General features: G+C 39.5%; 1 protein-coding gene and 1 pseudogene across 1 annotated transcript; both read left to right on the forward strand.

Moving 5' to 3' along the window:
- Positions 1 to 2,633: 2,633 nt before the first annotated feature.
- On the forward strand, positions 2,634 to 12,765 carry LOC119893617 (cytochrome P450 2F2-like). The gene is made up of 11 exons (XM_038705890.1): positions 2,634 to 2,838; positions 4,223 to 4,385; positions 7,458 to 7,610; positions 7,866 to 8,026; positions 8,163 to 8,231; positions 8,413 to 8,517; positions 9,626 to 9,764; positions 10,128 to 10,213; positions 10,485 to 10,586; positions 11,231 to 11,372; positions 11,487 to 12,765. The coding sequence occupies exons 1-11, from the start codon at positions 2,677 to 2,679 to the stop codon at positions 11,672 to 11,674; spliced, it is 1,470 nt and encodes a 489-aa protein (XP_038561818.1). The 5' UTR covers positions 2,634 to 2,676; the 3' UTR covers positions 11,675 to 12,765.
- Positions 12,766 to 14,957: 2,192 nt separating this feature from the next.
- LOC119893060 lies at positions 14,958 to 20,411 on the forward strand (annotated as a pseudogene).
- The last annotated feature ends 3,634 nt before the right edge of the window (positions 20,412 to 24,045 follow it).

Consider the following 24,045-nt stretch of genomic DNA (forward strand, 5'->3'; position numbering starts at 1 on the left):
CTGCACACAAACACACCTTACTTCTAACTCAAACTGTCACTCCCCAAAATATGTTTTGGTTTTTTTATTCAAGACTAGACATAGTCTATTTCTGATGGGCTGTTATTAACTATCAGGTGAATAAGTCTGTAGCATTGGTTTTCGAAGTGTTTTTTTTCTGGGGACCCAGGAAAATTCATGCATTCAATTAATATATTATTTTTCTCTGTGGTCCAGCAAAGGACTGAATCAATCTAATCTATGATACTCAGCTTGTGCCCCCTGACCAATCAAAATAACCTGAGACTACAATTCAATGATGCATCTCTTGAATAAGTGCATGTGTATACCACCTATGGACAGGCAATAACATGATACTACTACATTCACCAATGCTATATTAATTTGTCATTTTGCCACAGAGGCCCCCAATAATGAACGAATCAGTTTATATATCTAAAATCTGTTCTCTTTACTTTCATCTGCACTGTTTACTGTTTTTGCACTGTTTTACTGTGGCTACAGTGTTATAAGTTATTTTAATTTTAATTCTATTTTAATATAGGTTTAATGTATGTTTAATGTATGTATGTTTCGTATGCTACTGGATACTTGAATTTCCCTCGGGATAAAAAGAGTATATATCTATCTATCTATCTATATTTGTAATGTTTCGGTGATCTAAACATAACAGTGACGTTAGGGCATTAGAAGTAGTAACAGAGCTGCTAAAAAGACATCGAGGTTGATGCTGTAAAGTCAGAATAGATGCATACCTTGTGTTGGACTGGAGAAGAACCAAGGTCACATTTAACAAGTGACACCCCTGAAGTGCGCAGTCACAAATGTGTCACTTTGCTGTGATAAAGGCTTACTTGTCATTTTTAGAATTTGTGGAAACAAAGACAGACCAGGAGAAAAATTCACAAACAAATTTGTGTAAGTTCTCTATTTGTTGAGCCTGAACCATACATTCAAATCCATAGCGATTTTTGTGTCACAGTGTGAGGTGGTGTGTACAGCAGAATCACATGTTGTATGCTGTTATTTTCTATGTTAGGTGGCAACACACTGCTGCAGTGAAACCACCAAAAACACAACACATCCAAACCACTACAACAACTACTACTCAACCGCAGCCTTATTAAATTGCTATTTAATGCTGTTGACATTTCACAGGAGGACTAAACTGAACTCTACCTGCAAGGTTTTGGCTCTCCCTTGTGGTCACATTTAATCCACACAAGTTAGTTAAGTGAAATGACAGCGATTGAACAGACGTTTCTTCAAAGAAGACAGTTCATTAAAAATCATAAGCACATCTCAACTGACTGAGGTGTCGATGGAGTTAAATCCGACAAGGTCTGTTTAACGGACCAACGCTTCGTTTGTACCGGGGCCCTGTTGATTCACTAACCATTAACGTTACCTAAGGAGACGGTTACAATTTTAGCCGCTAAAGGCTAGCCTTTAAAGCAAACAGCGGACACATTCCGCTAACGATAAAAGCAGCCAATGCAGCAACCAACCTGCAGTACAAGATTCAGACTCACTCGCTTTCTATTGTTGTAGTTTAGACGCTCGAGCGGTGTCTCTGGTAAAAGCTGTGCGCACGCAGCTAGCGTTAGCTTCGTTAGCATTCAAGCAAGCAGTTGTCACCGCTGCTAGTAACCGAACATCGTGTCATGTTGGAAAAGCGATGCTTCCTGATGCACGGCCGAGTATACTCGAGTTTCGGCTCATGACCGTTTCATATCACGTTGAATAATTTCTCTGTCTCTTGAACTTACCAAGCTCGGCTAGTCGATATAATATTTCTGCTCCAAATTAATGACGTTTTGTGTGACTGTAAAGGATTTCCGGTCACGGTTTTGGACGTGCGACTTTAGTTCCGACCTACTTTGGGGACTTTTTTGAGCTGTTATACTATTATATATATTAAACCATTATTATTTTATCATTACTACTGAATTAATGTAAAAACAGTATTTGTAGCTGGTTGAGGTGAAGGTACATTTTATCTGAAGCTAATGATTTGATGATGAATTAAAACTGCTGATTATTTGTACTCAAAGTTATTTAAAACAAATTCAAATAATTGATAACATTCCCAACATTGATTTTCTCTCAGCTGATTAATCAACTAATTGTTTCAGCTGTACTTGTATACATTGTTGGGTAGTTCAATTTATAACAAAACATCATATTTTATTAGTTATTCATATGTTTTGTAAGAAAATTAATTAATTTGTAAAGTAACTAGTAACTGTAAAATGTAGTGCAGTAAAAAAGTGCAACATTTCCGTTTGACATGTAGGGGAGAAAAAGTGGCGTGGAAATAAAAGGTTCAAGTAAAGTATGTGTACCTCAAATTTGGACTTAAGTAAATGTACTTACATTCCACCACTGGCTGTAGCCAAATTTACAACTTATAGCTTTCTTCCACTCTACTGATCGGCCATGTGATCAGCTAAATCAATCAAATCTAGGGAACTCAGCAACAACTACACTGCTAGTTAATGGTGGATAGTTCATGCCAAAGCCTGTCAGAACTTGTGCCGCTCAAAGTGTTTCTGTTTGATGTTCCCATTCACCTTTAAGTACTGGGAAGCAAAGTACACAGCCTGTAGAGGCAGGGCTAAGAGCTGAGCTACACCTTTAAAGCAAGTCATTCAGCTTGCCTGTTCAGTTTCCACCATGTTTGCTTCAGTCACCCTGCTATGCCTCTGTGTTGTCTTCATCATCCTTCAGCTGAAATCCCGGAGGCCCAAGAACTTTCCACCGGGACCCACTGCCTTGCCGATACTGGGGAACATTTTGCACCTGAACCTAGAGAACCCTTTGAAGGACTTTGAGAGAGTAAGAAAAATTCTGAAATGACTGAAATTTTTATAGCACTGATGTGATTTCTATTATTAGTACCTAAAATGTGTTTAAATACTGTGCTGCATTTCCTGACAGTAGTAGTTTCAAGAGTTGCTGTGCCACTACAGTGTAAAACAAATACATGTGAAAGAAACTAACATCTATGCAATGTATGATGTATAAGGGCAAGAATCACTCACAACAGCGCTACTGCTGTGATTGCATAACATATTGTCATTTTCTGTGCAGAGTTGACTACCTGTGAACTTGGACTTTATCCAGTGGGTTTGGACATTTTGACAGATAGGGCATTGTATAACTTGCACCCAATATATGTCTTGTTAAGCCAATATTTGTCTCCACTGGTAAGATCTCAATACAATGTAAGTGAAAGGTGTTAGTTCTGTGGTGCTCTACATCAAATAAATCAAAGCAACCTCTCTTTATGGAAATAATATCTTGGAGGATTATCTACAGACACCACTGTCCCAAGTTCTAAGTCATTATAAGGCTTGTGGAAAGAGATATTGTTGTTGATTATTCATTATTCCCTATTGTAGTTACCAATAATTGCCCTAGTGTCTTATTACTTTTAAATATTTTTCTTACTCCCTTTTACCATGATAGCGGGATAATTTTCTCGTGATCTCGAGATAACAAAACAGTAGTTTAACACAGGGGTTGGCAGGAACGTTTCTTAAGGGTAATTTCAGTATCATTATTATCCTACGCTTCTCATTTGTGATTGGATTCCCCTGAATCTCTTCATAACAACTTTGTTGAAGAGGATGATAAAAAAGACACAAAAGAAAAAAAATTATCAGGAACGGGAGTCGAACTTGCAATACAAAAATCAAGTCCTGCTCTAACTGAGCTAACCAGTAACACAGGAAATTTATCTGAAAATATCCTAAAGAAATGCACCTGCTGACCCCTGTATTCAGCTATGGTTTGTTATGTCAAGATCATGAGAAAATTATCCCATTATCATGGGAAAACAGAGTAAAAAAAAACATTGAATGGATGGCCTGCTTATGGCTTCTGTATTTTGAACCTATTTACTGGTTTTACATGTTGTAAATTGTTTTCACTACTTTGTTTTTACTCAGTGGTTCTTAGTGCTTTTATTATTATCTTGTGTTGCTCTTTGTAAATAATATTTATTTTTCTATTTAACTGACGGTTGAGATGTGTCCGCTCTGTACGTCGGTTTTGGCTGTGCTGCAAATCCAAATTTGCCACGTCTGACAATAAATACTGAACTGAATTAAGTTTTTGTAATTTCCGTGAATTTGCCACATATAAGAGTGACATCCCTCTTAAGTTATGTGATATGTATGTATTTCAAACACTGACATGTCATCTTGTTCTCTCCCAGTTGAGGAAGTCTTATGGAGATGTTTACAGTCTGTTCATCGGTTCCAAACCAGCTGTAATCATTAATGGGGTGAAGACCATGAAGGAGGCTTTAGTGACCAAGGCCACTGATTTTGCTGGACGACCCCAAGACTTGTTTGTCAACGACGCCACCGTCAGGAAAGGTAGAACACATAATATGTAACAGGGTAGAGCATGAATTACATTTTACACATGTAATGTAGCTCTTTCCATGCATATACTGTATGTAGGGATGGAGCAGTTACCAGTTTTACTAAATAATAAATAAAAACGTAGTGCAGTGAATAGGTTTTTATTGCCATCATTATGCCAGTAAATGAAAATGTGCACTATCCACACATACACTGGACACAATGTTAAAGCATGTTGCAGCATGCTGGGGAATGGTGAAAAGGGAGACACAAGCTCCTGGGCTAGAAGTAAAGGTAACCGTTTGCCTTATATCTTTGTCAAAGGCAGTTCTATGGTATTTATTGTCTTTGCCATTCTAAGAAAAACTAATTACACACTGAAGTGTGTAGTTCACTCTTTTGATTTTGATATTGTGTGATTTACTTTCAGTATATGTGTGTTTGTACAGCACAGTACTATTCAGTTTGTCAGAAAAAAGGAAGGTAGGGCTCCCTTTATTAAAACAACATCCAAGCAGGCAGTTAATCAGTTATCAAACAGATCTGAATGTGCCAAGTGGAAATTCCTTAATTATGTCTATGCCCACTCCATGTTCAGCAGGTTTATATATTGTTCTGATCAGGAGTCTCTTGAAAAACAGGCTGCTCCACGGTTCTGGTGACAGCAACTCTCAACGTGATCCCACTCAACACGTTGGGCAGGGAGTCACTTTCCTTGCATAAAAATAAAAATTTGGCAGACAGTCTGCGTGCCACACGTAATCCAGTGTTCATTATTTTCTTTTTTTGTGATCAAATTTGTATTGCATTTATAACAAAGCATACACTCCAACAAAGTTTATTCCAGGGGGAATATCCATCCTGATTATGAGAACATAGGATTGAAGGGATATTGGAAGATTCATTCATCTGTACAAGTCTGTTTCAAAATGTTGACTGGGCTGCCCTTCCAGACCCCTCGCTGTACTTAAAAAGGTTCAGAGACAAGATTATTAATTTGTGTGGTGTATAACATATGTGCATTTGATGCATAACATAGCACTGTAGCAGCTGGATAGAGGATTAGTGACCTTTAAGGGGAGAGTAGAGGTCAGTGGTTATGTGGAGACTCAGGCCCTTATATGCTGTCTAACAGATATCTACACTTATCCTATAGAACTTTGCTCTTATATGGATTGGTGCCTTAGTTTGCAGACTCAGACCCTTATATGGTATCTAACAGATACCTAAACATGTCATATATAAGCTGTGTTTGATGTACAGAGACAGAGGGGTCATTGGGCTGGGTCACTCTCCAAGCTGCTGCAGAGCTTGTAATTGATGCTGAACTCCTTGATGTAATAAACTTTCATGATCAAGAACAGTGTCAAGCGGATTTCTTCTCAACACATCATGGCAGCATTATTGTTCAAATAAATTCAGGACTAATCAAGGACTTTTCCTGCTCAAGTAATGCAGCAGTTACTTGGAGATTTCCTACGGTTTGCTTGTAGCAAAATGTGAAAAAGCTGTTGCATGTTATTTAATACATGGCCTGAGATTAAGAACTTTAGCCAGAATCTTATAATCGCAGGTGATCGATGATAGTTTCGATGATAGTTTCCCACTGAAGTCGGGTCTTAAGAGTAAATTACATTGACAAATCCAGTGCTTGAAGTGGGCTGATACGCACAGGTACACAGTACCGGTGCCTGGACATTTTACTGTTTGGCGTACCGGGACATTTTCTTGCCTGCCGGAACTTTTTCTAAGCTGCCGTTACTCTGGGCGCTATGGGACGCTCACTTGTTCACGTTCTCGCCTGCCTGCTAATTTCTGTCGACGGGGAGAAACGAGGGAGCAGAGAAGCTTGGGTACCTTTGAAGCAGCCGTGTGCTGAATGTATCTCTTCCATGTCACTTTTCGTGAACCGGCCAATCAGAATCAGAATCAGCTTTATTTGCCAGGTATGTGTCACATAGGAGGAATTAGTGCAATAGTGCCATGAGCAGAGTGCAAAGGATGCAGAAGTAAATTGTTATTACCATTATTGTTATTATTATGTACATGTCGGAGGTGGATGTGATATACAGGTCCACACACACATACAAGCATGCCTGTACACATGTACACAGTGTGATGAGTGCAAAGAATGCTGGAAGTATTGTGTGCGGTTTTATGTAGGCTACATGATGTAGGTAGATTTGGTGTATACAATATGACTGAATATCAACAACTTTGAAATGGAGAATGATGAAAAAGTGACTGGTAGTGGTAGCCAGTAAACAGGAATTATTGCACAGGAATTGTTCCTGACACCGTGAGTCAGAATCAGCTGTTCATCAGAGTGATGGCTTGTGGGAAGAAACTATTCCCACGAGTCTGTTGGTTTTGGCGTACAGTGCTCTGTAGCGCCTACCAGAGGGGAGACGTTGGAAGAGGTTGTGCCCTGTGTGAGATGGATCTGCAGTTATGTTTCCTGCCCAATCACAGCCTTGATGGGGCGGGACATGTAAAAATATTGTCAGATATATCACTGGGGATGCTGGGGACATGTCAGAATCAGAACGTCTCCATCACTTTTTGAAAGCTTTTGTTAAAATGTTGTGAAAAACAGCTTGCAACAAGAAATGTTAAATAACAAATGGAACAATGCACGATAAGAAACATGCAATGCAATTGAAATATAGAAGAAACAAATGTATTGTCCCAAAGCTGATTACTGCATTATATTCCATTATATTTTTATATTTTCAATTGTCACCTGCCACCTTAATTATGTTTCCCTTCATATAAATAAAGACATTTGGACAATGCAGGAAATTAAATGTTTGATGCCCAAAGTTGTTTTAATGTTATAATATTTACTAGTTTCACCTTGAGGTTGAGGATAGGTTCAACTGCCTAATACAGAAATGTATCAGGTTTGAAAGTAAAAAAAAAAAAAAATCATCTTGAAGTACTGTGGAGGGTAAAACAGGTTAGAAAGTTAGATGGAATAGAACAGTAGTGATCACACTGGATAGTAACATTTAGAGAAAATGTTACAGTAGATGACCTGTAAACTCACACTGTACGTTCTTTGTGTCACTACACCTGTTGAAGGAGTGATTCTGGCAGATTATGGCTCTTTTTGGAGGGATCATCGTCGCTTTGCTCTGATGACTTTGAGGAACTTTGGTCTGGGGAAGGATTCCATGGAGGAGAGGATTCACGGAGAGCTGCGATACACCATTGATACACTGGAAAAGAGCATTGGTATAACTTTAATCGGTGACACCACAAATATTATAATATCAATTTCCATTTATGTTCATGTCAGTAGATTTTTATGGTTCCTTTTAAAGGGGTCTCCATTGTGTTCCATTGCCCTTTATCTCTCTGTCACTTTCTGCTCACTGCGTAAGCTTGTGTTGACTGGTTGATTTTGCATTGTGTATTGTTAGTGTAATGTTCTTTTGTATTGTTGTTCAGTGCTGTGTCATACTTCAATCTACATTTTGTCTTTTACAGGCAAAAGCTTCAGTCCTCGACTTATGTTTCATAATGCGGCTTCCAACATCATCTGCCAGGTTCTGTTTGGGACACGTTACGAGTATGATGATGAGTTCATCAAAGTGATCGTTCAATGCTTCACTGAGAATGCCAAGATAGCTAATGGACCATGGGCTATGGTGAGTCAAAGCATGTTACCAGTGTAACAACTCTGGCCATGTGCTTTAAGCAAAATTAGCTAATTTGCTCTAAACAAACTGTACAGCTAAGGCTGATAAACTAATGATTTATCTTTATATTTTTATTTTTTTACAGCTGTATGACACTCTTCCCATGATTCGTAACCTGCCACTGCCCTTCAGCAAGGCCTTTAAGAATGTTAAGGTATGTTAATTGGAAAATATTAAATTTAGGAATAAACATATAAGAGTAAACAAAGATATAAGAATCAATGGTACAATGGATTTTTTTCTCTAACATCACACATATATACGGTGACAACAACACACTTTGTCAGTGGAAAAAAACTGAATGAATACAAATTAATGCTGACATATGTTTTCAGACTTGTCAGAATCTTGTGAAGTGCTTGTTGACAGAGCACAAGAAGACCAGAGTGCCTGGAGAGCCACGAGACTTTCTTGACTGCTATCTGGATGAAATGGAAAAGGTGTGTTCGTGTGTATGGGGGTGTTGAAAGAGTCACCTCACTACCAAATGCATGAAGATGTGTGTGTTCGTAATTTGACTCTTTTCACAAGAGAAATTTTCAATGACACATGTGAACGTTGAGTAATTGAGGGTCTGGTTTGTCTCAGCCAGCAGCGAAGTTGACAAGAATTTACAGACAAATTTTAAGGTACATGGCAAACTACTCTAAACTATTAGACAATAGGCGTATACAGAATGACATTTTTCATTTAAGCTTCCATCCATCCATCCATCCATCCATCCATCCATCCATTGTCAACCGTTTATCCTGCGTACAGGGTTGCGGGGGGGTTGGAGCCAATCCCAGCTGACATTGGTTGAAAGGTGGGGTACACCCTGGACAGGTTGCCAGTCCATCAGAGTTTATCAATACAGCGGTCTTTGGTAATGGTGCCCTGTTTAACGCCAGGTTTCTAACCCATCCCTAACCCATTTTCTTCTCATGGCATAAAACTAAAATAATACAACGTTAAAATTAGTTGCAGTGCTGTGGATCATCCTAGAAAATATGATCCACGCCAGAAACACACTGACTAAACAGATCAAAGCTGCAAAGAAAAGCTATGCCGAAAATAACAGCTTTGCAGCCAACGACCCTGCGTCAGTGTGGAGAGCCTTGCGGACACTCAAAAACTACAGGAGACTATATCACAATAACAACTTTATGTCCATTGACTGCCTGGAGGGTATCTAGTGTTTGGAAGGGAGAGGAGAGGTGTATGCTCAGTGTTTTTCCACCAGTGTTTTTGAGAGCGTGTCGGACTAGCCGCTTGGCGAGCGTTATATAAGGCGCTTTTAGCTTTCTTCCCTGTGTTGTCACAAGGATGAAAGGGAAGCGGCTGGACTACAAACGAGCTGTTTTCAAGCAGTTCAGAGCAGAGTTTTCTGTGGCAGATGGGAACTCCCATTGAGGTGGACTTTGAGCTTTTTTACTTTGCAAACCTATTATATGCACAATATATAACTCCACAAAGGTGAGGGAAAAAGCCAAAAAGCATAATACCACCTTAATAATACCACAACTTTAATGTCTGCTTGTCTTGAAACAATCTTTCTCCTCTTTTTAGAGAGGCAATGATGGCTCTTCATTTTCAGAAGATGAACTGACTTCGTATGCTCTAGATCTTCACTTCGCTGGGACTGACACTACCTCCAACACCCTGCTTACTGGTTTCCTTTATCTTATGACCTACCCACATATCCAAGGTATACCTGCACATTTAAAAAATTGGTAATCTTTCTGCCATTGGCTCTAAAGTTATTATTGTCTTTCTATCTAAAGTGTGTATCTATGCATGAATCAACATTCTGCCTATCAAGCTGCTACCTACCTGTGTGAAAATGGCGTTAGCTAGGGCATTTTGGTACAAATAACTGAGATGACTGAGTTTCTTTCTCTTGAGAAAAGATCTTTGGTTGATCCTAAATAGTATAGACTGGCGCCCGACCTGTCTAATGCTGCAGTAATTGTACAGGAATGAAGCACAGATAGATAGTTGTGTGTCCAGTGATTATTACCAAAATGTAAGCGATACAGCATTTATCACTATAAGTCATTGGATCTCTCAGAGCGTTGTCAGCAGGAAATAGACCGGGTGTTGGAAGGGAAGGATCGGGCCAGTTTTGACGACAGACACCACATGCCTTACATGCAGGTACATCATCACTTTGGTTTTTTGTAATTATTTCACTTTTATTTCATATGTTCACATGAGTCTAAGTGGCATAATAATTGCTCAGCAGCTTTGGAGATCAGTTTCAGTTTTTCAGTTTGCCTGGTTGTAGACATATTGCTGGTGGGTTCCTGTATTTCAAGTTTATTGGTCGTTTTTTTGTGGCTGAGCTTTTGAGAGTCTGCATTGTTTTTCTTCTTCCCCAAGTCAGATAAAACATAAAAACATGTTGTTTAAATCCCTCTGCATCCAGGCTGTGATCCATGAAGTGCAGAGGATAGCCAACACTGTTCCACTTAGTGTTTTCCACTGTACGACCAAAGACACAGAGCTCATGGGATATTCTATTCCCAAGGTAAGAAGCAATTGGTGCTAAATCCTTTCTGGCAATAGTGTTGTGGAAACAAACCTCACAGTACTCTATACAAATTCTTTATAGCCAAGTCACACCACTCGGCAGCCATCTTGGCAACGCCTCTGGGCAGCTATTTCGGAATAACCATCTGAGTGAATGGGGAGAGAGCCGGAACTGCAGGTCACCAAGACATAAAAACTATATGAATAGAATCAGCAGTAAAAACTGATAAAAATCACTGAAAAAGTTTAACAACTTTGCCCTATAAGGTTTAAAAACGGTTTTCCCAGCCGGTTATACTTCAACTACGCATGTGTCACCACTTCCATGCATGCGCAGTAGAAGAATAACTGACCTTTAAGTCAGTGGAACAACACGGTTGGCTGAAATATGTTTCCCGCATTGGCTGTTAAAAGCAGACGATTGGCTTTCTAGCGGGAGGGGCAGGATAACCACCATCTTTGCCGTTACGAGCTTTCCTCAGAGTTGTATTGAGTGGCGTGTCTCCTCTAAAATGTCTCTGCTGTATAGCAGCTGTCTGTACCATACTTATGTAATGGCACAAACATTACTTTTACTTAGGTAGCTTAAGTGAATCTTAACTTCTTACAAATGTTTTGTACCTTCCTCTACCTCCTCCTCAGGGTACAATGATCATCCCTAACCTGACCTCACTGCTGAGTGAGGAGGGACAATGGAAATTCCCTCATGAATTCAACCCTGAAAACTTTCTCAATGACAAGGGAGAGTTTGTTAAACCAGAGGCCTTCATGCCTTTCTCCGCAGGTATGAGAGAGAACAACAAACAGCAGTATGAGACTTGTTATGGTATCACACCTGCAGTGACATGCACATATAGAGTTTAATCAAACTGTTATAGAGGTATTTCTTATGTCTCAGGTCCTCGGATGTGTCTTGGAGAGGGTCTGGCTCGTATGGAACTCTTTCTCATCATGGTGACGCTGCTGAGGAAGTTCAAGTTCATCTGGCCTGAGGATGCAGGGGTGCCAGACTACTCTCCGGTCTATGGGGTCACTTTAACCCCCAAACCTTATCACATGAAGGTCCAACACAGGGCAATGCAGTAAGGCGGTCTGCAGACACATGGCACATGGCATCACAGTGGAGACTGACCCAGATTAACACAAGCAACTCCTGAGAACAAATATGCTGAATACAATACAGGGCTTTCTGTGCTACACCTAATGGAAGTTAACAGTACACATTGTGAAATGTGCCAATATGTGGTTATGGCACCCCAGAATGAATATTAAATTATGTTTTGACCTATCAATAGATCCTGCAGTGGGTATCAGGAATTGCTATCATTTTTCTAGCAGATACTCGAGCAGATACTTACATTCTGTAGCTATATTGTATTTACTAAGGTTCTGAAATATGAATGCCATGGCCTGCTCAGTAGTCCAGCCACCATCACTGTATCTGGTTCCACTAGCCTTATCAATAGCCTCTTGTTATCATAGACAACTTTGTGTCCTCATCAACCTGTATGCTCTGTAGAGTTCTGCAGGGTTCAATCCCTGATCCCATCATTTTCTCACTCTACAACGAGCCAGCTCTTTTAAGAGAACGATGGGAGCCAGCTCCAGTCTGAGAGCCAATTTCGGTTAATTATTAACCATTCTGTTTCATTAGTACGGTGTTATTTTTGTTATACAACTAGGAAAGTTATTCTTGACATCTGACACTTTTTAAACATCAATATGACAGAACATTTCAGTGTATTGCAGATGAAGAATGTTACATATTTATTTCTTGCAACAAATATGTAACTTAGGCAGTGAATAACAGAAGTGGTACTAATTGAATAGCTGTTTGGGAGCCAAAAGAGCAGACTCTCGGAAACGAACGTAGCCATCAGTAACGGGGTATTTACCATTTAACCATATATATATATATGTGTGTGTGTGTGTATGTATGTGTATATATATATATGTATATAGACATATATATAGACATTGTATATATAGACATTGTTATAATGTTAAAATTGATGCTTTACTGTTGTGGCTGCTCCAGGTGTATAATTAATTTACATGTAGTTCCAGTAGTCAAGTTTATCATTACTGATGCATGAATGGAGATACATTTTAACTGCAGATATTAACTGCATGATTATGTACATTATGGATTAAACCGCTGATTTTTTTTGATTAATGGATTGTTTTGTTTTTTTGTTTTGTAAAAATAAAAAAAATGAAATAGTGAGAAATGCTGTCACAATTACCCACAGCACACCTTCATAATTTTTTGTTTTATCCAACCAACAGTCCAAAACTCAAAGTTATTAAAACGACATCGACATGACATCATGTTCTAAACCTAACTTATGGGCTAAAGTCAAAGTCAAAGTGAACAGCTTTTCATATTGTGACTTGAAACTACAGAGAAACAGCTAATTGGAGTTACAAATTACAATACAAATAGATCAATCACATTCCCATTTAGGGAACACACTCACGCGTTGAGGTTCTTTCAATCGCATGACCATGTGGTATACAGTAAAAGAGGACCTCTTTGAGCTGATCTTGTGTGGAAAAGGACCAATATAGAGTAACACAAATAAAGTAAGGAAAATGCCTGCACAAGAGAGAGGAAGACGAGTACCAGCACAAGGGAGAGGAGTGGCACAAGGATAAGGTGGAGGGAGAGGAGTCAGAATGTGTGGTGGTGCCCACAGAAGGGCCAGAGCTTGGGGAACTGATGAAATAAGAGCTACTTGCTTAGAGCATGTCAGAAAACATAGGCTATCATACAGAGAGGCTGATGAACAAGTACAGCCAAATCTCAGCCAGGACACAATGGCATCCATTGTCCAGACTTTTTGAGAAACCAACAGGTAGGATTTTGTAGGCCTCCTCCTGCCGCAAAGTGTTAATAATTTTACCATGTATTCTAAAGACACTGCATTGCAAAGCATAATCTATAATCCATACAATATACTTTCAGCTGTATAAGGGCAGGCCTGACACATTTAAAATAATGTAGTTTCTGTAATTCCATCTGATGTTAGTGTTTTTATGACATTGCATGACAGAGCATCTCATTGTGATGAAGAAAAGAAGAAGACGAGACTATTATACATCACTGCAAAGCATCACAATTACAAAATTAAAGATGCAAGCAGCGTTGGGCGGGCCCTCGCACGTTTAGCATGTTGATGTGTGAGGTGGCCACATTGCAGATTCTGGAGCTCTGGTAGTGTGGCTGTGAATTTCCAACACGCTTCAGACGCTGAACAAATGTGTTAATCTTCACATCCTGTATCCCCTTTATGGCGCTACATAGCACTTCACACTACGACTACAAATGAATATGTAGATGTGTTCGGGGCAGGACTGTTACCAAGCACGTAAAGTTTGGTGCACATGTGAGCATGTACACTGAAGTTGAAATAACTTCCTCTTTCATGGCAAATCATTGATTTTCGACGCCACACCACGGGCACGCCGTTTCACAAAAACTCACCGTTTGTACAACTTTTAATCGTCAAAGGCTTTAGAGTAGACAGGTAAAACTTGATGTCGGTCGGACTAATTCTCTAGGAGGAGTTTCTAAGTATGGAGTGTGTAAAAAAATCAAAAACCCCCCATAAAATTCAAAATGGCTGACTTCCTGTTGTGTTTAGGACATCGATCCAAGAGGCTTTTTTGTACATCTGGACATGGTATATGTGCTACGAAAATTTCATACATGTAGGTAAAACGTGCCGTGGGAGCTGCTTCATTGAAGATCACTTCCTGTTGCCAGTAGGTGGCGCCATGACTATGGGTGAATGTTGTCTTGTACATATGTTTATGGCAGGACTCTTTTCGAACGTGTGAACTCTGGTACAGATGTGAGCATGTACAGTCAAGTTACAACAACTTCCTGTGTCATGGCGAAGAGTTCAACTTTGCCACCATGCCACCGACACAATGTGAACTGCAACTTGTTTTACAACATGGCTTCATCAATGCATTATGGGTGTTCTGGGACAATTTTTGAAGTTGATGGGTACAACCTGCTAGGAGTAGTACATTACAGCGTAAAACATGTCATTTCCTGTTGCCAGCAGGTGGCGCTATGACTTTGAGTAAATATTGGCATGTGGATGTGTTGATCAAAAGCTTTTCCTGCCCCAAGTGACATAGCAGTGATTTCGAGATTTCCAACTGTTTGGTTGTAACATAATGTGAAATAACTGTTGCATATTATTTGTTAATACCCGGCCTGAAATGAAGAACTTTAGCCAGAATCTTATAATCGCAGGAAAGCATGCTTAGTTTTTCACTGAGGCCGGGTCTTAAGAGTAAATTACGTTGACAAATCTATTAATGAATCTCACTGATACAACTCCCTAATACAGAAATGTCTCAGGTTTGAAAGTAAAAAAAAGAAATCACCTTACTGTGGAGATTAAATACAAAACAGGTTAGAAAGTTCGATGGAATAGAACAGTACCGATGACATTAGTTATATTTAGAGAAAATGTTACATTAGCTGACCTGTAAGCTCACACTGTGTGCTCTTTGTGTCACTACACCTGTTGAAGGAGTGATTCTGGCAGATTATGGCTCTTTTTGGAGGGATCATCGTCGCTTTGCTCTGATGACTTTGAGGAACTTTGGTCTGGGGAAGGATTCCATGGAGGAGAGGATTCACGGAGAGCTGCGATACACCATTGATACACTGGAAAAGAGCATTGGTATAACTTTAATCGGTGACACCACAAATATTATAATATCAATTTCCATTTATGTTCATGTCAGTAGATTTTTATGGTTCCTTTTAAAGAGGTCTCCATTGTGTTCCATTGCCCTTTATCTCTCCGTCACTTTCTGCTCACTGTGTAAGCTTGTGTTGACTGGTTGATTTGCATTGTGTATTGTTAGTGTAATGTTCTTTTGTATTGTTGTTCAGTGCTGTGTCATACTTCAATCTACATTTTGTCTTTTACAGGCAAAAGCTTCAGTCCTCGACTTATGTTTCATAATGCGGCTTCCAACATCATCTGCCAGGTTCTGTTTGGGACACGTTACGAGTATGATGATGAGTTCATCAAAGTGATCGTTCAATGCTTCACTGAGAATGCCAAGATAGCTAATGAACCATGGGCTATGGTGAGTCAAAGCATGTTGCCAATGTAACAACTCTGGCCATGTGCTTTAAGCAAAATTTGTTAATTTGCTCTAAACAAACAGTACTGCTAAGGCTGATGGGAATGTCATTAGTTATGTGGGTATTTGGTCATAAATGACAAATTAACATTTTGACCTCCAGGTGGAAGTAGATGAAAAATCAAAGGATCCCCAGAGTCATGAGCATTTATTCTCTGGGCAACAAGAATATCTGTCTGTGAAAGTTCTCAGTCATCAATTCTTCACGTCTTTGAGAATGAACCTTCTTTGGATGAATATCTGAATATCTGGCTAACAGTTGCCAAGAGACAGAATCAGAATTTTTGGATTCAGATAAACTAATGATTTATCTTTATTTTTATTTTATACAGCTGTATGACACTCTTCCCATGATTCACAACCTGTCACTGCCCTTCATAAAGGCCTTGAAGAATGCTAAGGTATGTTAATTTGACCTAGAGATTCATTTGTAATAAATTCTGTACCATGAGTAGGGATTTGAGTTTATCGAGGTAACTTTAAGTTTAAGCCTGTGTTTTCAGTACCACGATCACTTCTTACTGGGGTAGATCACCATGGTAACTTATGCTGAACGGCTAACGGCTGTGGTGTGAACTGGGCTGTTCTAGGTTATGTTCCAGACAAGAGCAATCAGCCCTCGTGGAAAATGACATCACCATAGGAAATCCCTCAGACTGTTTTCTAGGCTGCTTTTATGTTTGCTGCGGTGATGTGGAGAAACTCTTGTAGGCTATAGCAATATCTTACAGAGACTGATTAAAAGCCTTAGGCTATTGTAGGCTTACAGGTTTTTACAGTAAGCCTACTAACTGCTTTGAAATGTGTTTAATATTTTTTATTTGCTCCCACCCCGTTTCGCACAGTCTGTCGCAGCTGTTAAAATAAGTGAGTTTAATTTTTCTGATGAGAATATCATGAGCAATTTGGATATTGGAATTAATTTTAGGCCTAATATGAACGCAGGTTATTTATTTTAGATTAGTAACTTTCTTATAGGCTATCAATGAGACTGGTCATGTTCAGCCCCACTTTTTGCGATGTAAGCTCAGGTAATGAGGTGAGTTTTCAGTAGCCTAAATGTTGAGATTCAGTGTTTCAACCACTATCTGAGCACATTTTATGGCATGAATGGATTTTTCATTTCATTGCTTTATGAAGTTTTTTAGAATAATGTTTGGAACACTTTTGAGTGTGTTAAATAAATTAATCTATTTTTTGAAGTTACAGTGAAGTGGAACAACCACTTATTAAGTCTTGTAAAGTGGAAACCCCCAACACACAGCCAAGCTGTAAAGGGCTGATATTTTCATACAGCTCATAAGAACACATCAGATCAACGCATTATCATAGACTAAGTCTGTTCGTGTAGGCATTCACACTGTCTCCCTGCATGTGTCAGCTGCAGCTGTGTTACTTAGACTATGTAGTATTCGTATTTCTGTAGTGTTAGAGTTTGCTCTTCGTTTGTAAAATATGCGGCTCTGATGCCAGTGGACTTGTTCATGTCTGTGATGGTCATCTGCTGCTAAGCTCTTTAATGTGAACACGGTCACGGCTGGATTGGGAAACCCATCTGTGAGTTATCGAGTTGATAACCAGCATCGTGGTAACGCTTATCCCGACCGCGATTGTTAGGGTTAGTTAAGCCAGATAACTAAAATATATCCTGGGTATATTGTAGGCCTACTCGCTTCTTGGTGCAGGCCCCTGAAATGAAAAATATTAGGCCCTAAATTTAGGAATATGTAAGACTAAACAAAGATATTAGCATCAATGGTACAATGGATTATTTTCTCTAACATCACACATATATACGGTGACAACAATAACACTTTGTCAGTGGAAAAAAACTGAATGAATACAAATTAATGCTGACATATGTTTTCAGAGCACAAGAAGACCAGAGTGCCTGGAGAGCTACGAGACTTTCTTGACTGCTATCTGGATGAAATGGAAAAGGTGTGTTCATGTGTATGGGGGTGTTGAAAGAGTCACCTCACTACCAAATGAATGAAGATGTGTGTGTTCGTAATTTGACTCTTTTCACAAGAGGAATTTTCATTGACACATGTGAACGTTGAATAGCTGAGGGTCTGGTTTGTCTCAGCCAGCAGCGAAGTTGACAAGAATTTACAGACAAATTTTAAGGTACATGGCACTACTCTAAACTATTAGACAATAGGCCTATACAGAATGACATTTTTCATTTAAGCTTGTTTGTAAAAATTCGCCATTAGCCAAGCTAGCACATAAGAGCTTATCATTCCAGCAGTCTTTAGTAATTTCCCCCCTTTTATCATTGGGTTTGTAACCCATCCCTAACCCATTTTGTTCTCATGGCATAAAACTAAAATAAGATAACGTTTAAGTTAGTTGCAGTGCTGTGGATCATCCTTGAACATGTGAAGTACTGCCAATTGTCATTTTTCTGTTAAAGCTTGTACTTGGCGGCCCCAGGTACAGACACAGAGCACAGGAGAGTGAATAAAAGTTGACAGACTATTACAAAAAATTTGCAGTGATGGTGAAGGCAGTAAGGCTTGGCGTGAGCACAGGACAGAAGCCTGCGAGGTCTGCTTTCCAAAGAGTTTGGCTGAAGATCTGGGAATCCTGTAGCAAAAGACAGCTAAGGTTACACAAGAGACTATAAATTGTGGATACTAGATCCACTGGAAACCAGAGATAAGAGATGTACTCAACCGTAAAATGGTATGGCATTATCTGGCACAAGTTACAGGAAGCCCAGAGTATTTAAGTCTTGACTTGAGTGGAAGATTGAGGCCGGTATGTAGCTCTGACAGGTGTCCAGATTGCCGTCACAGTCAAAACACCCCACTCACATACACACACCAGCAGACAACAAAAAGGGAGGGGAACATGGGAGAAACAACAGAAAAGCCCCAGAGCCACTTCACTGGCTGTGACATTTTCATCTCTTAGCTCTCCTTCTTCTTGCTCTTTCAACCGCATAGTCTAAATTCCACATCTCTTTTTCAACTCTGTAATATCATGAGACCCACGGCACACACACACACACAGACCACGGCATCCTCCAACTTGTTAAGTTGTTGTTGTTGCGCAGAAGTGATGTTGCTATTCTAACCGACATCGGCAGAGTTTTACTATTGTTTTTCTATCTAAAATGAGTATCTATGCATGAATCAATTTTCTGCCTAGCTAGATGCTCTACTGTACCTGTGTGAAATGGCAAAGCTAGGGCATTCTACATAGAGATGATCTGTCATGACTGGTCTTTCAGTCATGTTTCTTTCTCTTAAGAAATCGTCTTTGGATCCTAAATAATATAGCTAGCGCCCGACCAATAAATTGCTGTCTAATGCTGCACCTCCATGTATTCACATCTTTGTGGGCAGGAAATGTACAGGAATGAAGCACAGATAGATAGTTGTGTGTCCAGTAACTATTATCAAAATGTTTCAGCGATACAGCATTTATCACTATAATTCATTGGATTTCTCAGAGTGTTGTCAGCGGGTGTTGGAAGGGAAGGATCGGGCCAGTGTTGACGACAATAATTTCACTTTTATTTCATGTATTCACATATTTCTGAATGGCATATTAATTGCTTAAATGAAAATAAGAGTGAATTGCGTAATATGGGAACAATTCACAAAGGTTACCAGTCTAACTGCCACTCTAAATATAAGGTAATATAAGGTGAACAGAAACTGCTCAGTAGCTTTGGAGATCAATTTCAGTCACTGCTTCAATCCAATCAATTATGGTCTTGTTTGCCTGGTTGTAGACATATTGCTGGTGGGTTCCCGTATTTCAAGTTTATTGGTCGGCTTTTTTGTGGCTGAGCTTTTAAGATTCTGCATTGTTTTTCTTCTTCCCTAAGTCAGATAAAGCATAAAAACTGTTGTTTAAATCCCTCTGCATCCAGGCTGTGATCCATGAAGTGCAGAGGATAGCTAACACTGCTCCACTTAGTGTCTTTCACTGTACGACTAAAGGCACAGCTCATGGGATATTCTATTCCCAAGATAAGTTTTTGGCAATAGTGCTGTGGAAACAAACCTCACAGTACTGTAAAGCAATGTTGGTACCATACTTTACTTGACTTATTCCTAGATTCACTTAAGCTACCAAAGTATATAAAGTAATGGCACAAACATTACTTTTACTTAGGTAACTTAAGTAAATCTTAACTTCTTACAAATGTTTTGTACCTTCCTGTATTTCTCCTCAGGGTACAATGATCATCCCTGACCTGACCTCAGTGTTGAGTGAGGAGGGACAATGGAAATTCTCTCATGAATTCAACCCTGAAAACTTCCTCAATGACAAGGGAGAGTTTGTTAAACCAGGCCTTCATGCCTTTCTCCGCAGGTATGAGAGAGAACAACAAACAGCAGTATGGGACTTGTTATGTATCACACCTGCAGTGACATGCACAGATTTTAATCAAACCATTATAGAGGTATTTTTTTGTCTCAGGTCCTAGGATGTGTCTTGGAGAGGGTCTGGCTCGTATGGAACTCTTCTCGTCATGGTGACGCTGCTGAGGAAGTTCAAGTTCATCTGGCCTGAGGATGCAGGGGTGCCAGACTACTCTCCGGTCTATGGGGTCACTTTAACTCACAAACCTTATCAAATGAAGGTCCAACACAAGGCAATGCAGTAAGGCGGTCTGTAGACACATGGTACATGGCACCAGTGGAGACCCAGATTAACACAAGGCAAGGCAAGTTTATTTTTAGTACATTTCAACAACAAAGTAATTCAAAGTGCTTTATATAAAACATAAAAGCAACAGGGAATTATAAAAAAGTTTTAAAAGTTAAATAGAAAATAAAAACAGGCTGGTCTCCCACCTTTGCTTATTTTACTCCTTTGATTCCCCATCTCCCACTCTATCCCCCCTTTAGTTACTTAGGGACTCTAACCCTAAGGGGACCCTAACACTTTAACACTTAGGGACTCTTACCCTTCCTTAGATACAGTCGTTACTGTAAATCCAGATTGACCACGCTACAAACTCTTGTAAAAGCGGTTGAGAAGCAGCCATTAAACTCCTGAGAACAAATATGCTGAATACAATACAGGGCTTTTTGTTCTACGCTTAATGACGAGTTAACAGTACACATAGTGAAATGTGCCAAAAGGTGGGTGAGCATACTTATGGCACCCCAGAATAAATATTATTGATGTTTTGACCTACCACTAGATCCTGCAGTGGGTATCAGGCTTTGCTATCATTTATCTACTGAGCCTCCTTTACAGGTGAAACCACAGGTCTAACACAGCCCTGCCTTGACGTACCTTAAAGCTGCTGTTAAATCTAAAGTTAAGAACAGATACTTGGCAGCTTGACAGGCCTTACTTAGGTTCTAAAATATTAATGCCATGGCCCTCAGTAGTACAGCCACCTCACTGTATCTGGTTCCACTAGCCTTATCAATAGCCATTTTAGCAACCCACTGGAAAATAGTTTCACTATAACTGTGTATGAATGAGTTAAATGAGGACCAGACAGAGATCTTTCTCATTGGCCTCCTACATCATACAACTGTCACTGCCCAGTTCATCATCTTTCTGTCCACACATACCAAGAACCTGGGTGTTACATCTAATGGCGAGGTTTAAACAGGCAGGTAAATTTCATCATCAGGTCCAGCTTCTTCCAAATCAGGACCATCTCCAAAATTAGGAAGCAATCTTCTGATCTATGAAATGAAAGAATGAAAGAGTCATTCATGCATTAATATCATCCAGGCTAGACTATGTAACGCCCTCTACCTAGGCATCTCTCAGGCTATTCTCAGTTTACAACTAATCCAAGTCATGATGTGGAAACAATATGGACGTTTTTGTATAGCATCTAGGTGATATTGTGTTATTTATGTGATACTGCTATTTAAGAATGCTGAAACAATTTGAAGCTTTATATTAGTGATTTTCTCTCAGATTTGTTGCTCCACTGCATTGCTTAAAACCACTAAAACATTGCTTTACCTGAATTGTTATCAGGGTTAATGCTAATAAATAGCTAATCTAGGTCTCTTTACGTCAATAGCCTAATAACCTAGAACCTAATAACATATAACCCATACCAGATAACATATGCACTACGTGAATTCAGCATTTACTTTGGTCCGTCATGTTTCTGCGTAATATGGCATCAACTCAGCCCATATGACAGTTGAAACAGGTTTTACTTGCTCTCATCATGGGCCATTAACAGATCCCTTTTTAATGCATTTTCAATGTAAGTGATGGGGAACGAAGTCTACAGCCCTCATATTGTGCAAAACTGTATTCCAAAGGTTATTTGAAGTTAACCACTTGACGCCAATTGTTGCGAATTTGCATCATACCTCTTCCTTGCAGACTGCAAGCCAAGATAGCACATGGATTCCCCCAATGCCTGTAGGTGCATATTCAATACGTACCTAGGAACCTTTTGCAAGCCCTGAGTTCTCGTTTATACCTTTTGTCGCTAATTTGCATCATACCTACACATACCTGAATTTATATCTTTTCTATGTTCTATAGACAAATTAACAATCGTAACTTAATTTAACATCAGCTTTAAAGCAAATGACAAAAAATAATTTTTTTAATATTTTGATTCAGGAGTTAAGGGGTTAATATGAGGTTTCAACAGTCTGAGTTAGACAAAGCTTGTGGATATCTTCCAAAGTTCCACTGTTTTTAGCATATAATTCCCTCTTTGCATTTCCCTGGACAGTCTTTCCTGTTGAGCTGCAGTGGAGGATAGTAACACCAAGAGGGAATTTTGTATTAAAGACATATCTGTAGTTGTCTCTGTTACTGTGGATTCTATTGAAGTCCTCTACCTGCTCGTTGTTAATTCCATTCCAAGGTCAATAGTTGGGGATCCTGTCATCTTCCACTTATGCTCTTGCCGACTCTCGAGGTAAGCTCTTTTTCTTATTTGCTGTAAATGGTGCAGCCTATCAAACTGCTGCCACCATGAATTGCCAGACCATGTTGGCCCCACTGGGTCTATTTCAGCTGTCTTTCCAGGCCATCACTTGGTCTTTCCCTAGTTGTCAGGTGCCCTATTCACTGCAGTCACAAGCTCGTGCTATTTAAACAATCGTTACTCATTGAAGAAAACTACTCTTTTCACCAAATTCCACCTACATTCGTCACCTACATAGTATGGAAACAGTCTTAGTAAGAGTGACTATCCTGGTCCTACCTTACCTAACTGCTGCTTTCAATACAGTTGATCACTGCACTCAACTGGCTTTCATCCTAATCGACAAACAAGAAATTTCAGATAATCATAGACAACATTGTGTCCTCAACAGCACGTATACTCTGTAGGGTTCAATCCTTGGTCCAATTCTTCTCTCACTCTACATGTTACCTCCAGGCAACCTGGTTAGCTAGTTCACTTGCATCTCCCACGACTGCTATGTTGATGACATGCAGCTGTATTTTTCAGTTAAGCCATGCGATCTTGGTAACATTGGTGCCCTCCATGACAGTCTGGCTGCTATAAAGGAATGGATATCACTCAACTTCTTTCTGCTAATTCCAGACAGAAGTGAGGTTTTCCTTCTTGGTCCTAACGAGTTTGTCTCTGACGTGAAACCCTGTATTGGCCCTCTTGGCATCAATGTTAAACCCTCCTCGAAAAACCTGGATGTAATCTTTGAGAAAACCTGAACTTTTACCTTCAAATATATGCTTCTGTAAACATGCTTCTTCGGACTCCTGAACATTGCAAAAACCAACGCTAACAACCAGAGAGCTAGAATTACTAATTAATAATGTAGACACAGAATCCATACCCATTTCTCAACGTCATGACTTGAGCCGGCGCTGTCCTATCTGCAGACCTTAGATCCTACATCGTATCTTATTTACTGTGACAGCTTACAATACACATAGTGAATTATGCCAATCAAGCATCATATCTACCAATCTTCCAATCAAGTCAAGACATCATATTATATTTGTTTAGGTTAAGCTTTTAGTGCACAGTGCATCCATCACGTAGATAATTCTTACTGCAAACTCGTGTAATTCATTGAGATGTCCTCCCACAAAGAATGAAAGCGTCAGACATTTGAGCAAGTGCCCCAAAACAACATGTGTTTACATTGAAGTGACAAAGCCGCCATAGCGGCCGTGGTTCTTATGTGAGCATGAGGAGGTCAAGTGACGATGTTATAGAACAACAAAGTCCACATAAGGGAGCAGCTTGAGGTGAATGGATGTGTCAGCAAACATCAGACTTCAACAAGAGAGACTGCTGTATGTTTCTCATTTTAAAACCAAGAGTCAACTGTATTATT

This window comes from Micropterus salmoides, unplaced genomic scaffold (assembly GCF_014851395.1).
Source record: "Micropterus salmoides isolate LMB-PRFRI ecotype aquatic unplaced genomic scaffold, ASM1485139v1 Ms_hic_scaffold_8, whole genome shotgun sequence".
NCBI classification, from domain to species: domain Eukaryota; kingdom Metazoa; phylum Chordata; class Actinopteri; order Centrarchiformes; family Centrarchidae; genus Micropterus; species Micropterus salmoides.

Excerpts from the sequence above, each read along its gene's own strand:
- LOC119893617 (XM_038705890.1), top strand. The coding sequence starts at position 2,677 with ATGTTTGCTTCAGTCACCCTGCTATGCCTCTGTGTTGTCTTCATCATC. Across the intron at positions 8,027-8,162 it reads CTAATGGACCATGGGCTATG|CTGTATGACACTCTTCCCAT; the intron begins GTGAGTCAAAGC and ends ATTTTTTTACAG. Across the intron at positions 11,373-11,486 it reads CTTCATGCCTTTCTCCGCAG|GTCCTCGGATGTGTCTTGGA; the intron begins GTATGAGAGAGA and ends CTTATGTCTCAG.